This window comes from Cryptomeria japonica, chromosome 1 (genome assembly GCF_030272615.1).
Source record: "Cryptomeria japonica chromosome 1, Sugi_1.0, whole genome shotgun sequence".
Classification (NCBI taxonomy): Eukaryota; Viridiplantae; Streptophyta; class Pinopsida; order Cupressales; family Cupressaceae; genus Cryptomeria; species Cryptomeria japonica.
Genome location: NC_081405.1, coordinates 411,171,312 through 411,185,445, shown reverse-complemented (window position 1 = coordinate 411,185,445; position 14,134 = coordinate 411,171,312). Strand labels below are relative to the sequence as shown.

The following is a 14,134-nucleotide window of genomic DNA, read 5'->3' as shown; positions in this document are numbered from 1 at the left end:
TGTTAGCTCTGGTTCTATCTGAATTTGAGAGAAAGTCCGGACCAAGGATAGTCTCAATCACATCAATAACTAAGGTGTGGGGGAGGCAAATGATGCGCTTAAGGCGATCCCTAGTAATGGCACCCTCAAATGCCATTTGTCTCTTAGAGTTGCATAATTTGATCGGAGTGTCCATCATCTGCTATTCTTTAAGCCTGGGACTTGTTGGGTAAAAGAGCCTCTAAATTTTAATCTGGAGGTTTGGTTTAATAGTCATGTAGGGTAATTATGTGAAGTCTGAGTTTTTCTCATTCATTCTAAAATCATGCGAGCCTTTAGCCCACATTGGTTGTTTCTTATTGGTTGAGTAATAATTCCATATCTTTAAATGATGAGCCGCTTGTGGAAAACCCTTTTTGAGAAGCCACATTTAATTTTGGCGGATGTTCAAAATGAGTTGCTGATGTAAAAGGCCAACAAGTACGCCTTACACCGTAGCCCTGACCTGTCATTATTTCCAAGATTACTTGGAGATCATACTTGCTATGATGAGCCAACACTCTTAATTGGGGGTTTATTGTTTTATAATTATTATATGTAGGTACAAGTGCCCCCACCTGCTAAGTTAATTATTGACCTCTGCTTCGCAGCTTCGCAGGATTGAGTGTTTAAACCTTTGGATAGAGTGCTTATGAATGATAACTTATGTATATTCATAAACTCTTAAAAAATTGAATATTTCTAAATCTAAGTTGAAGATTTATCCATATGAAATGATCTATACCTATATTTTCCTTTTGATTGTGTAAATATAAATATAATAATGTATATTAAATATTAAGTTCGTTATATATGTGTGTGTGTGTGTGTGTGTGTGTGTGTGTGTGTGTGTGTGTATTTGTCTTCAGAGCCTTGCCAAAAAAAGGTCCTTATGTGTCTTGTGATCTCCTTTCTCTTAGATGCGGGAAGGTCCATGCATGAAAGTTGGTAAATTGGCATAGCAGAGAGGACCGCCTTGATCATTGTGGCTTTACCGGCTAAGGATAACCATTTTCCTGTCCATGAGGATATCCTGTTTGTGATTTTGGATACAACCCGATCCCATAGTTTGGATGATCTGAAACCCTTGTCTAATGGGAGTCCCAGGTATTTGCATGGTAATTTGCCTATTTTGTATTTAAGGATATTGAGGATTTTCCTTTGGAGTTCTTTATTTGTGTTAAAAAAGGTTATGTTAGACTTCAGAGTATTGATTTCTTGTCCAGAGATAGTGGTGTAGCTATTTAGGATTTTTTTAATTACTTTTGCTTCTATAGAATTACTTACTCCAAACAACATGGTATCATCAACAAATTGTTGATGGGTGATATGTTCCATGTTAGAGGTAATTTTAATACCGGTTAGCTGTTCAGTTTCTCTAGCCCAATTGAACATTCTTCCCAGTGATTCTGCCATGATGATGAAAAGAAAGGGGGAGAGGGGGTCTCCCTGTCTGAGACCTCTAGAAATTTCAAAAAAGTCTTCAGAGGCCCCATTGACTAGGATTGAAACCCTAGGTGTAGCGATGCATTCAAAGACCAGGTTGATCCACTGCTTATTAAACCCAAAATATTCAAGACATTTGCAAAGAAAGTGCCAGTCAACTTTATCATATGCTTTTTTAATGTCCAATTTGAACAACATGCTTGGTACCTTATTGTTTTGTACTGAATGGATAGCTTCCTAAGCAATGATTATACCATCATAAATAGATCTATTAGGCACAAAACCTGTTTGCTCCTCGCTGATAATTATGGGGAGAAGGTTGAGTAATCTATTTGCCATTGTTTTTGTGAGTAATTTATAAAGGGTGTTACATAAAGATATTGGACGGAAATCCTCAAAACTCTCCATTAGTTCCTTTTTGGGGATTAAAGCTATAAATGTGCTGTTTAGTTCTCGAAGAATTTTCCCTGAGTTTCTCATCCCTTCTAAGGCCTCTATGATTTCCTTACCCATGAAGCTCCAGCACTTTTGAAAAAAGTGTGCTGGGAACTCATCAGGGCCAGGGGCCTTATCCGGACCCATTTGAAATAACACTAATTCTACTTCTTCCAAAGTTAGTTTTTTGTTTAGCATCAAGTTGTGTTCTTTAGATATTAATTTTGGGATCTGTTTTAAGAATTCGTTCTCCTTAGTCCATTTGGAACCTTCACTATTGTTAAGGATAGTCTCAAAATACTCAATTGCTGACTTGGCAATCAACTCAGGATTATCACTGAAGTCACCTGATACCAATTTAATCTTGTTGATTCTATTAAAAGCTCTGCGTTGTTTTGCGCTATTATGAAAGAAGCTTGTGTTTCTGTCCCTAGCCTCTAGCCAATGATCCCTGGATTTCTGTTTCCAATAAATTTCTTCTTGGGCTAAGATTTCTTCATACCGAGCTAGATTGATTTTTTCCTTTTGATATAAAGTGTTATTCATCCCATGCCTGATTACTTCCTCATTTGTTTTCTCCATTTCATTCTCAATCTCTGTCTTTTGTGTGAAGATATTACCAAAGTGAACTTTGTTCCAAATGGTTAATTGTTGTTTTATTTTTTTAAGTTTGGTTACTACTTTGAAAGTTTTAGAGCCAGTGACTTCAATTTCATTCCACCATTTTTCAATTAGTTGTAAAAGATTGTCATCCCTAAGCCACATTTTTTCAAAGCGAAAGGGGGTTTTGGTTGGCTTTAGTCCTTCTGATATAATAAGTTGGACCGGAAAATGGTCCGATCCTGAGAATGGGAGGACAGAGGATTCAAAAGACTAAGACAAATTTCCACAAAGGAAGAATCTGTCAAGTTTTTCTGCAATGTTGTAGAAACCTTGTCTTCTGTTATTCCAAGTGAAAGCTTCATTTCTGGTTTTTAATTCCAACAGGTTACATTTATGCGTCCAATCCTTGAAATCTAGGCATGATTGAGATATTTTATTATTGCCACCCCATTGTTCCTTGGGGTCCAAAATTGCATTAAAATCCCCACCAATTAAGTATGTCTGTTCATTGCCGCTGAGAAGGAAATTCTCAATTTCATTCCAGACCTGGTTTTTTGCTTGTGTTTGGATAGGACCATAGACATTAATTATAATAAAATTTAAGTTACTTTTGATGCTCATAACCTTGCCACACATCTAGTTCGGGTATTTGCAAATAAGTTTGAAGGATATTTGCCTAGGATCCCAAATGATGGCCAAGCCACCAGATGCTCCATAGGCAGTTTGCCCTTCTAGTTCTTTAATACCTAATTTTCTGTTTAGGTTTGTGAGATCGTTGTGATTAAGTTTGGTTTCCTGTATTAAGAATAATTCTGGATTGTATTTAGCAATGCACCGCTTAAAGATACATTGCTTGTTAGGGGCATTCATACCCCTAACATTTCAAGTAAGGATTTTCATAATCTTGTGGGAAGGTTCTTCCCCTTCCCTGCCTCAAAAAGGTTTGTGATTTTAGTTTGACCCACATCACTTCCAGCTCTAGTAAGTAATTCAGAAATTGATTTTCTCCCACGCTTTTTTAGGTCAGAGGCATAATCCGATGGAGAACAAATCTCATCGGTTTTAGCAATCCCCAGGCTATCTATGTCTACATCAATGGGATCTTGTGCCATATCCTCAGTTATGTCAAGTTTGCATATCTCTCGAGCAAGCAAAGTTTTTTGTAGTGCTAGTTCGTCCTCATCAGCTATTTCATCAATAAATAGTTCAATGAGATCATTTGTAACTGAATTGCCAACATACTCAAGTATGCATTTATTTTCTATTTCCCTCCTAGCATCCTCGTTCATATCCTTATTGCTGTTATTTATGTTATGGTCTTTTTTCTTTTTTTCTTTTTTCCTTTTCCTTTTTTGTTCTTGTTCTTTTTCTTTTTTCTTAAGCCTTTCCCCATTTCTTCTTTGTTCGGAACAAGGTTGTTTAGTACTTCAACCTGCACCTCTGAATTTTCGTTGTGTTCTGATGGATCCTCCTGACTGACAAGGTTGGCCTCTGACCTTATGGGGTAATTAGCTAGACCTTCATTGCTCATGTCCATGGATACCATGTCAGCTAATGGTGAAGCGTTTTGCAAATCACTTACTTTATTCTCTAAACCTATCCTTCGTTGTTCCCTCACTGGTTCCTTAAGTGTATTTTAATTTTTAATTTTTTCTTTTCCGCCAATTACCTTTTTATGAATGTTTTCTGATTCTTTAGTCCAAGGATTATGTCTGTTAAACACAAAACCGCCCAAAGGGTGGAATTTTATGTTTAAATCCACAACAGTCTCAACCTTAGAGCATTCTTTCTTTGTATTCTGAAAAGGAGGGATTACAGTCCTGGATGTGAGACCATCCATGAGGATCTCTGGTTTAATTTCATATATTGAATAATTTGTGATAATTTTGATGGGTTCGAATGTTAATTTTCCTATCTCAACATTGGCTAGAATTTTGATATTAGAGGATTCCATGAAATTGTCCTCCAAACCCTCGAACCCTCTTAAAAAATCCCCTAATTTTTTAAGGACTTGGCTATGGATTAATTCTACCAGCATATGGGAGAATCACAACCATTTTGGAACCCTAATTTTCTCAAAGTCTGTGGGGGAAAAATTGGGTTTCCAATTAATTTTTTTGAAGCAATAGCCTTTAAAGAATCTATTATTGTTTCTAAGTAGATTATTTTTTAGATCCCCAGAATTGCATTTGATAAACAAAAATCATTATCTAAGTGAGAGATACTTATCTAATTATCCACGATGGACTTCAACCACTGGAAGACCTCAGAGGTAGAGGCTCCAAAACCAAACCATTTACCGAAGAGCCCTCAATCATTGTAACATTCCCACAATTCATCTATTTGATTGCCGCTTATTATCATTATGTTGTCTGTGTTGAGGCATGATGACTTTTGCGTGATTGTAGGGCTATGCATAGGGAAGAAACCCTCCCCTCTTCGAGTGGGAGAATTTGAACAAATTGATAAGGGTTTTCTTACCCCAAGTTTTGTTCTGTTTGCCTCAGAGGCCACATTGCCATGATCTCGAGATAATGTCTCTACATGGGGGAGAGGCAACCTAGAAGACCATCCTCTGTTAGGGAGCCATTTTTTCGGAAAAACCTGTGTATTATTATGGAAAACCCTCTTCTTTTGTGGAGAAGAATTTGCTTGATTATTATAGAGTATCTGCGCGGACCGTTGAGTTTGTCTCCGGACCGACTTTGCCGTTTGAGAGGAGGGATCATTTGTTTGCCCTAGGTCATGAAGTAGGTTCTTTGGAGCCTTCACTGCCAATTTGCTGATCTCATTGAGCCTCAAAATCATTGAATTTGCCCTGTAGCATATGAACAAGACATATTCAAGGCATCGAACCTGTTTGAGGTGCTCGTGGCATTATTATGGGCCTTTTGAGGAGAAAAACCAGTCTACCATGACCTGTGAAACCTCCCCTGCCCACGGGGGTGTTTTGGAGGGTTTGTAGAGAAACTTCAGTCGTTCGCTTTCATTCACATCATGTTTATCTTAAAAAAATTATATATTTTCAATTTGAATATGTTTTTAAAATAAAGTACTAATGAATTTGTATATGTTTTAATCATTCACATATAATTGGGTTTTTATTTCATATTTAAAAAAACTAAATAGTCAAGAATTCTTGAAATGCATGCATAGATAAACTTAAAATTAACTTTGTGATAGATGAATAGCTTGCCAAAATCAAAACCTAATAAGAGACCCCTAAAGCTTCTTCAAAATTAGTCCATTATTTTTATTAAATTTATCACTATTCATGAATCCTTGAATTCAAGTTACAATTCAATTAAGATTTAGGTGAAATTAGAGTTAGAGCTCATTTATGATTAGAGTAAAATTAGGGTTACGATTAGGCCTCAAGTTCAAATAGGGATTAATTATGTTCATGGCCAAACTTAAATAAAGGTACATGTTCACTTAAGGTTAGAGTTAGGGATTAATTAGTATCAAGGTTAGAGTTTAATTATGTTATGTGTTAGCATTTAATTAGGGTTAAGGTTATGGTTACAATAGTGTTGGGGTTTGATTATTATAAGAGTGAAGTTAGGGTTATAATTTAAATAAGGTTAGCATCTAATTTGAGTTAGAATTAGGGTTTAATTAGAGTTACGATTCAATTAAGGTCTAGAGTTCAATTAATTTTAAGATTAGGATTAGAGTTCAACTGGAGTTACAATTCTATTAGGTTTAGGGTTAGAGTTCAATTAAGGTTAGGGTTAGAGTTCAAATAAAGTTAGGGTTAGGGTTCAATTATGGTTAGGATTAGAGTTTAATTGTGATAAGTGTTAGAGTTTAATTAGAGTCAAGTTTATGGTTCCAATATTAAAAAAAAAGTTTTAAATTTTGTACTTTGATTTAGGTTAAAAAGGGTTGGGTGGGAGTACATGAAAAAAATGCAAAGATATAGTATCGTTTCAACACTCTCCTGAATGGAAGATATTCCAATTGCTCACACTAGCTCCTACAGGAGTTGTCGCATTCAACATACATACATCAACTATAAATTCAATGCTCAGGAATCCTATCAAAAAAATGTAGCCATTGCAAGGACAAGCATTGACAACATTCAAAGAAGAATTGAAGCACCCAAGATACATTCTCATTCACGAGATGAGCTTCATAGGGCCAAAGCTACTATTAAACATAGAGAGTAGATTATGTGAGGCATTTCCCCACAATCAACATCTATGCTTTGGTGGAATGTCCATAATACTGGTTGATGACCTCACAAAACTATCATATTTTTACATGGACAAACCTATCTACACATCACATTCGAATGCCAAATCATTGTGAGACCAATTCACGATAGATGTCACCTTACAAACAATGTTTGAGAACAAGGTGAAACTACAACGCAAGCACAAGTTCACCAAATGTTGCAGCAGAACATATAGAATGTAGAACCAAGTAAAAAAGATGCTTAAATTATAAGTTGCATCCATTCATATTCAATTTCTTCCCACATTTCAAGATCAACTCAATTCTACTCTAAATAATCAATCCTAACAAAAGTAATCCTTGCTTCTTTCTGTATACACCTAAAAATGGTCTGAAGATAATTAATTAAATAAGCAATCATTTAATTAATCTCTCATTCCCAATTTAATTGAATTCACTAAGCAATTTGATTAAATCTCTCATTCATCTACTTATTAATAAATCTAAGGATTTATTAAATAGGTTCATTTCATTTCACCCCTTTAATTAATTAATTCAAATTAATTAATTCCCCCCATCAAAATCATTTCTTCTAGTCCTAATTAATTATAACAAATCATTCATGAATTGTTGAGATTAATTATCCTTTTCCTATTATTTGAATTTTTAAATTCAAATTCTCCTAACTTCTACCACTCCTAAACCTAACCCATTCTACCTACCGCCATGTCCCCTTTCATCTAACATCTTCTAGAACCTTTGTGACACTTGTCACTAAGTGTTCCCTTTAATCCAACTCCGTTTCCCATCCTCCTCCAATTTAACCATTGATATCTTCAGATCAATCTTGACCGTTGATTCTTGCCACATCACCCTTAGCCTTGGAAAATCCTATAAATAGACCTCATTTTGGAGCAATATGGGTCCCAATTTCATGTCCCAATTCATATCATTTTGATTCATCATTTGCATTGTTACTATATGCATCTAGCTTATAGCTTATCATCTTTAGCAATGTTATCATGCTCAATTTTAGCTTAATTGCATCTTATTTCTAGCTCATTTTCTAGATTCATATAGCTTAATCATGCTATTCTTGCTAAGATCATGCATTTGCATCATTCAAATCCTCCATCTAAGTGTAATCAAGTCACTGGAAATTTGCATAATCAGATCTGAGAGCATTTTCATATTCACATTTACTAGGAGGCAATAAGTCGATTAGCTATGGTTTTACATTTCATTGTTTTAATTCACTAACCATTGCTTGTAATGATTTATTGAGTGCATTGTGGTTGCAGGTACAGGTACACTTCACAAACACGACACTTTCAACTTTTGTCTCCTTCCAATATATTATCCAAAACCCCAAAACATATTTACCATAGACATAACCACAGATATGGACATAACCATTACACCTTGTTGGAATTGGAATGCATGTGCTAGTAAAAGTTGACAGGCTTGGGGTGAGCGTCAAATATATGTAGGTACCTGTCGTTCAAACCACCTAACCTGTGGTTAAAAGGTCCTGCATGTATCTACCGACTGCGGGCCTTTTTTCGTACGAGGTAGAGGCAACTTACAAAATTGTTGGGGTGATCGCCGTTGGTCTGTTTATCGTTTAGTCAGGCATCGAGATAGGCATTTCTATGTGTGACTCTGGGGAAAACAAACATTTAATGCTGTCCGATCTCGCTTTCATTCAACCGCTAACTACTATTTATACGGATTGAGACACCATTGCATATTTCGCTCTTACGCGTGTGCTGCAACCCTAAAATTGTGGTGTATTTTCAAAGCCAGAGACCCAGAGCGAACAAGGAAGGATGGCGGCTATGATAACAGCATCATCTGCCTCGGCATCTGCTTCTGCCTTCCTTGTGAAGAGGTTGAGGCCACAAATCCAAATGCAGAGGAGGCTTCAGCTTCAGCTTCAGCTTGAGGGCACAAGCAAGGCCAAGCCCACACGCGGAGTTGTCACCTGTATGGCAGGGACTGGCAAGGTTTGTCAATATCTCTGCTCTAGGACTAAATCTTTGTAAATTTCAAATCTTGAAGGATCCAACTTCATCAGGGCAATGCAGGTGTATGATATGGTACTTTTGTTTGAATGCTTCTACCAATCGCGGAATTTATCACTCTTTCTCTGATGTCCTGGGAAGTGGGAACACTGTTTTGGGGATGGCATTTTTTTTGGTTTGGAGGAATTTGCAGCCCAGATTTGCCACGGATTCGAATCTGGGTTTATCTCTTACGGTGTCAGGTCTAAGGCGGGAATCGATTTCGTTCTGTGTGAACCAAGCTTTCTTATTAATAGTTCAATTGAACTAATTTCCTTTTCAGAGTGGTTATTATAATAATTCAAACAAATTAAATGCAGCCAACGTTTAAAAAGTAAATATAATGTGGTGAATTTGCAATCACAATTCACTCCTTTTAATTATTTGGCCTTGTAGACGTTAAAAATCTTCTATTCTATTTACAGCATTCTGGAACATTGCTACCAAAAAATTGCCTTTTAAATTTTTAGGTGCCAAATGAAACAAGTTGTCCAGCCTTGAAAAGATGGGATGCCCGTCCAAGATGCGTCCCTAATACTGGACTTCAGGGATGCCACCCAAACAGCGGGAACATGGAAATCTGGGAATTTATGGTTTGCCACATTTACAACACATGCATCTGTAATTTTGTATGGCAACCGTCAGTGATCATGGAGAATGAAAACTGAAACAAACATTAAGTCACACAGTTATTCCGTTATATGTCAAAGTTATTTTGAAGGTGCGAGTAGCTTTAGTATCACAGTTTCCAATCGCAGGCTGTACAGATGGGTTCTGTTTTCTACAACACTTTGTTATACAATTTTTGTCATCTGCTAGCTTCTGCTATTACTTATTGATTTAGCTAGGCTACTTGTCTGGATTAAACATACGGTAAAGATCACAAAAGAACCGTGCATAGATTTGAATTATTAGAAATAATAATGCATATTCCTTTGTTTGTTTGCATTTGAACAGTAGAACTCTATGGTTAGCGAAACGATTCGAAATATATTCAACTGAATGTATGTTTATAGAGACTAAAGGAGAAAATAGGTGAAGAAATCCTTTCCTTGTTTAGATCAAGGAAAATCTGGTAGAGATATTGCAGGTTTCTAGTTTACATGGCGCGGCTGAGAAGAACAACAGAAGCCTACGGTTAGCAAAATGATTAAAATCATATGCAACTGAACATTTGTACAGAAAGTAAAGGAAAAAATAGCTGAAGAAGTCCTTTCCTTATTTAAATCAAAGAAAACCTGGGAGAGACACAGTAGGTTTTTTCACCCACATTGTGTATCCAGCTCAAAAACTCTATAAGGATGGATGTTTATTTATAAATATAACCAGAAAATAGCTTAGATGGTCTGCAGTTGCACTTATACAGCAAATCCGTAATGCTAATATACATGATCACTTAATTAGATAGTTGTTCCTATGTTATGGCTTGATGTATTGATTGGGAGAGATCTGATCTCTCTTCTTTCAATTGAATGCCCCCCTGAGTCCTTTGAGTTGAGTTAGAGATAACAATTAAATATGCGCTACTTTATCTTAAATCTATACAATAAAACGTGTTTTCCTGTACAGAGTTCTCAAAGGACTTAGGAAAGCATTCAACATATTGACAGATCAACAAAATTAATTGAATGAGAGGCGAATCTTTAGGCATTCAATCATTAGATTGAGGAAATTGTGTGTAAGGTCTGTTAAGTTAGGCATTTGATTGATATGGAGAGAAATGAGCTGTTTTCTTGCATTAATATATTTGGCCTGTGCTAATTGCAAATACTCGATTGAAGGGGATAAAGTAGATGCATCCTATGTTTCAATTTACTGATCAAGTCATGAAGCCTAACTGATAAGTCATAAGTGATAAGTAGGAGGTATTTTCCATGACGTGTCAAATTAAGATAATTCCATTAGGATTCAACTCTGTAATTTTTGAGTCAAACTCATTGATTCATATTTCATGACTATCTGTTCACATGAACATCTAGAATGAATGGTCTACTCTATACTCATTGCATCTAGGTGATGCTCAAAGGGGTGAAGCATTGGAACTTTCTTTGAGGTCACCCATCCTCGTGCTACTTTGATTCCAAGATCAAGTCCACTTATCCATTGATGAACTAAAAGGACTCTATGATGAATGGTTCATAAGGTGCAACACTTGCTTAAGGTTTTGCAGATGACATAGCAAGCTAAATAGGCTTGATCTTGGGGGAAACTCCATGGATAAGTGCACTTGAGTTGGAGTAGTTCTCAGATAGGTCACCCCCCTTGTGGAGCTCCAATGCTTCACCCTGTGAACATTACCTAGATGCATTGAATGCTAACTGAACCATTCACTCTCATGAGAGATGGGTTCATACTCATGAATTATGGGTCAATGTGTGTGGCTTAAAAGCTACTCAGATGAATTCTCATAGAAATATCAAATAAAGTAATAAGCATCTCAATTTTTCCTTGTCTGAGAACATTAACTAATAACTAAACTTCTTTTCCGAGTCAAGTAGTCTAACTGAATGGTCTGAATTTTCTAACTCTTATGAATCTGTTTTTGCTCTACTAGATCATGAATATGCCTTTACTGATGCTTGGTTGCACAAAAAAAGAGTTATAGATTTGACATTCTTGAAGAGTTGCAGAGTTTCTCTAATTATTACAAAGTTTACATGAATTTCTCATTATTTTGAAGTAAACATGTTTCTCGTATATTGAATTCTGCTAGCTTTATTCTTATCTTTCTGAAATAACTGTACCATGGGTACGTTTAATGCCGTCTCTCTTGAATTGCATCATCTCCACTTGAACTGGTCAACTCTCTCTTGATGTTCGAGGTAAAGAAGATGAGTTAGCATCCAAAATTGAGACAACTTTATCCATGGTGTCATGCCTATCCATTGACATTGTTTTTGGTGCAGGACGGTATGTGCGCAGTGAAGCATCTAGACACATGGACTTAAATAAGATGGCTTTTGGTAGACTTTAGCAGTAGAAGGTTGGTATATAGATTGAGCTTGGTGATGATGCCACTTATTCTGTTATGGGGACTGTAAACTGTCTCCTTTTGCATGCCTTTAGGTGATGTCTTGTATGCTCCAACATTATAGATCTCTAATGTATGTCTGAGTTTGATGGATAACAATTGATTATTAGAAAACACAGCTGTGAACTTGGTCAAGCTTTGCTCAGAAGAGATTATAGCCTTTATAAGTTACTTGATAATCTAGTCAAGCAAGTATGACAAGATGCCACGATGGAGGGAGTGTCCTATTTTTACAGAGATAGTTATTTAAACTTACTGTGGAATCACTGATTGATTCCATGCATGCAATTGATGGGAGTATTGAAAAGAACTAGGACAAATTTATCACCATAGGATTCCCTCAGAAAAAGGGAGTTGATCTTAATGAGACTCTTGCTTCAGTTGTTGAAGGATTCTCTAACAACGAGGGAGTTCATTTTGTTAAGGTCTTTCCTTTAAATGAATAGGTTGCAGACATTTCGGTCAAGCTTTTGTTAAAAGGGAAGTTTGAAATACCAAGAGAGAAGCTGGGTTTGATGGAGAAAACCTTCCTTGTGAAGAGGGGGTGTTCTTTTTTATGTTGGTTGCTCAACTCTTGCTCTCCTACAGTTGTACGTAGGAAGCAGGAAAGAAATGACTCTCCTTCAGTTGGGTGCTGATTTCAAATCCTTCGCTTAGTATTTACGGCTGCTACAATAGGCATTTATGATTAGGTGTTGATTCCAAATTCTAGGCACTCATATTTAGTGTTGGTGCTTTCTTTTACGTGCTTTATTTTTGTTTTTGTGTTTTATTTTTTGTTTCTGTTAGTTGGAGTATTTTTACTTTTATGTTTGGCAGACAACAGACACTTATTTTTAGTTTTCTGCTTCTGGGTGAATGTTAGACAAATATTGTTAGTGCTTTCTTTGGGATAAAAACATCTAAAAACAAGACTTGATTTTTTAATTTTTTGGATTGTCTAAGTTGGAGGTCTATTTAAGACCTTGGGCACTTGCTATCTTGTAACTGAACTGCAGAAGCAAATTCAGAATAATGAAGTTTTTCAAATAGCAAGTTATTCAATTTTATTATTATTATTTTTTGTACTTTCAGCAGACTTGCATTTACAGATTATTGTGCTGAGGGTTGCAGTTTTGATTGGATATTCACTTAGATAGTGTAGTTAAATTGTTTGAGTGCAGGATCTGCATAACACACTCTGAATTTTAATATAGTTACCTCCAAGCTGTAAACAATCTCGTCTTTCTGATTGTATCTCTATTGATACTGTTACTGCTGTTAATTTACCTCTTATTACTACCTACTTTGCCACATCTTTCCTAGTTGGCTCCTTTCTTGTACTAAATATCTTCATTTCCTCTCGGTAACTTGTCATCCTATGAATTTACTTGGTCTAATTCCACACATTGTTTTCAAAGAACCATGCCAGTTTGCCTCATGGGCACCATGCCAATTACCTTATAGTGATTCACCACCTCACTTCCCTTTTTCATTGAATTCCAATCCATCTCTTTTGCACTTCTTCCTAGATATCCTACTGCACTATCTTACATGATCCAATCCTTTCGTTTTCACTTAAACCATTGTCCAGCCTGAGCGTCCATTTATTGAATGCTCTTGTCTCAAACTCATGATTTGTTTGACTATAATCCTCGCCTTGGCTAACATTGCCTACAAGTTTTCATGGTGTCCGTAGCCCTAAATATCCTTTGAACGCTATCCAATTTAGAAATGTTATACGATATTAATAAGCTGTGTTAGCAGGCATGATGTGTATCCATGTATCCATGCCATACTCATAGCAGGTACATACTGGGTACAACCCATTTACATCCAGGATATAGCCCTAGATTGTGAGTCCCGCTTGGGTTTGTGCATACCAGGTATCTATTGGGTACAACACCAAACTGTGGGTCTTGCTGAGATGCATTCCATACATACCCAGGTAGGATTCACAATTTAGGACTGCACCCATGTAATGCTCCCAATTCAAAAAATAAATCCAGATGGAATTATTTAGGAATCTTAATAATTTATTAAGCCAGGTTAAAGAGGGCCCAATTACGAGCAGCTGCTACAGGACAAGGGAGTTTTACTTTCTTAAAACTGCCACTGATTTTAGTAGCCAGAAAGGAATAAGAGATGCTGAATAAGACAAATCATAGCAGCAAGCACTAAATTACAAAAGATACCAAATAAAAAGAAATCACAAAAAGTAAAAATTCAGTGTTTGGATTAATTAACGGTGTTATAATTAAAATTTATCTTCCAAGGGGCATGGGAAGGGTGGTGACTGTTGGAGCAAGATTCTATTTAAGTGAGTTAAGCAAGGTGAAGAAGGCATCATTGAAAAATATATTTTATATCTGATTTTCAT

General features: G+C 36.3%; 1 protein-coding gene across 1 annotated transcript in view; it reads left to right on the top strand.

The window, feature by feature from the left end:
• The first annotated feature begins 8,238 nt into the window (after positions 1-8,238).
• Positions 8,239-14,134, top strand: part of LOC131065529 (triosephosphate isomerase, chloroplastic) — a 44,871-nt gene continuing 38,975 nt past the window's right edge. Inside the window, exon 1 of the mRNA XM_058000055.1 lies at positions 8,239-8,687. Within this exon, the coding sequence (XP_057856038.1) occupies positions 8,511-8,687 (177 nt within the window). The 5' untranslated portion in view covers positions 8,239-8,510. The remainder of the gene's footprint in view (positions 8,688-14,134) is intronic.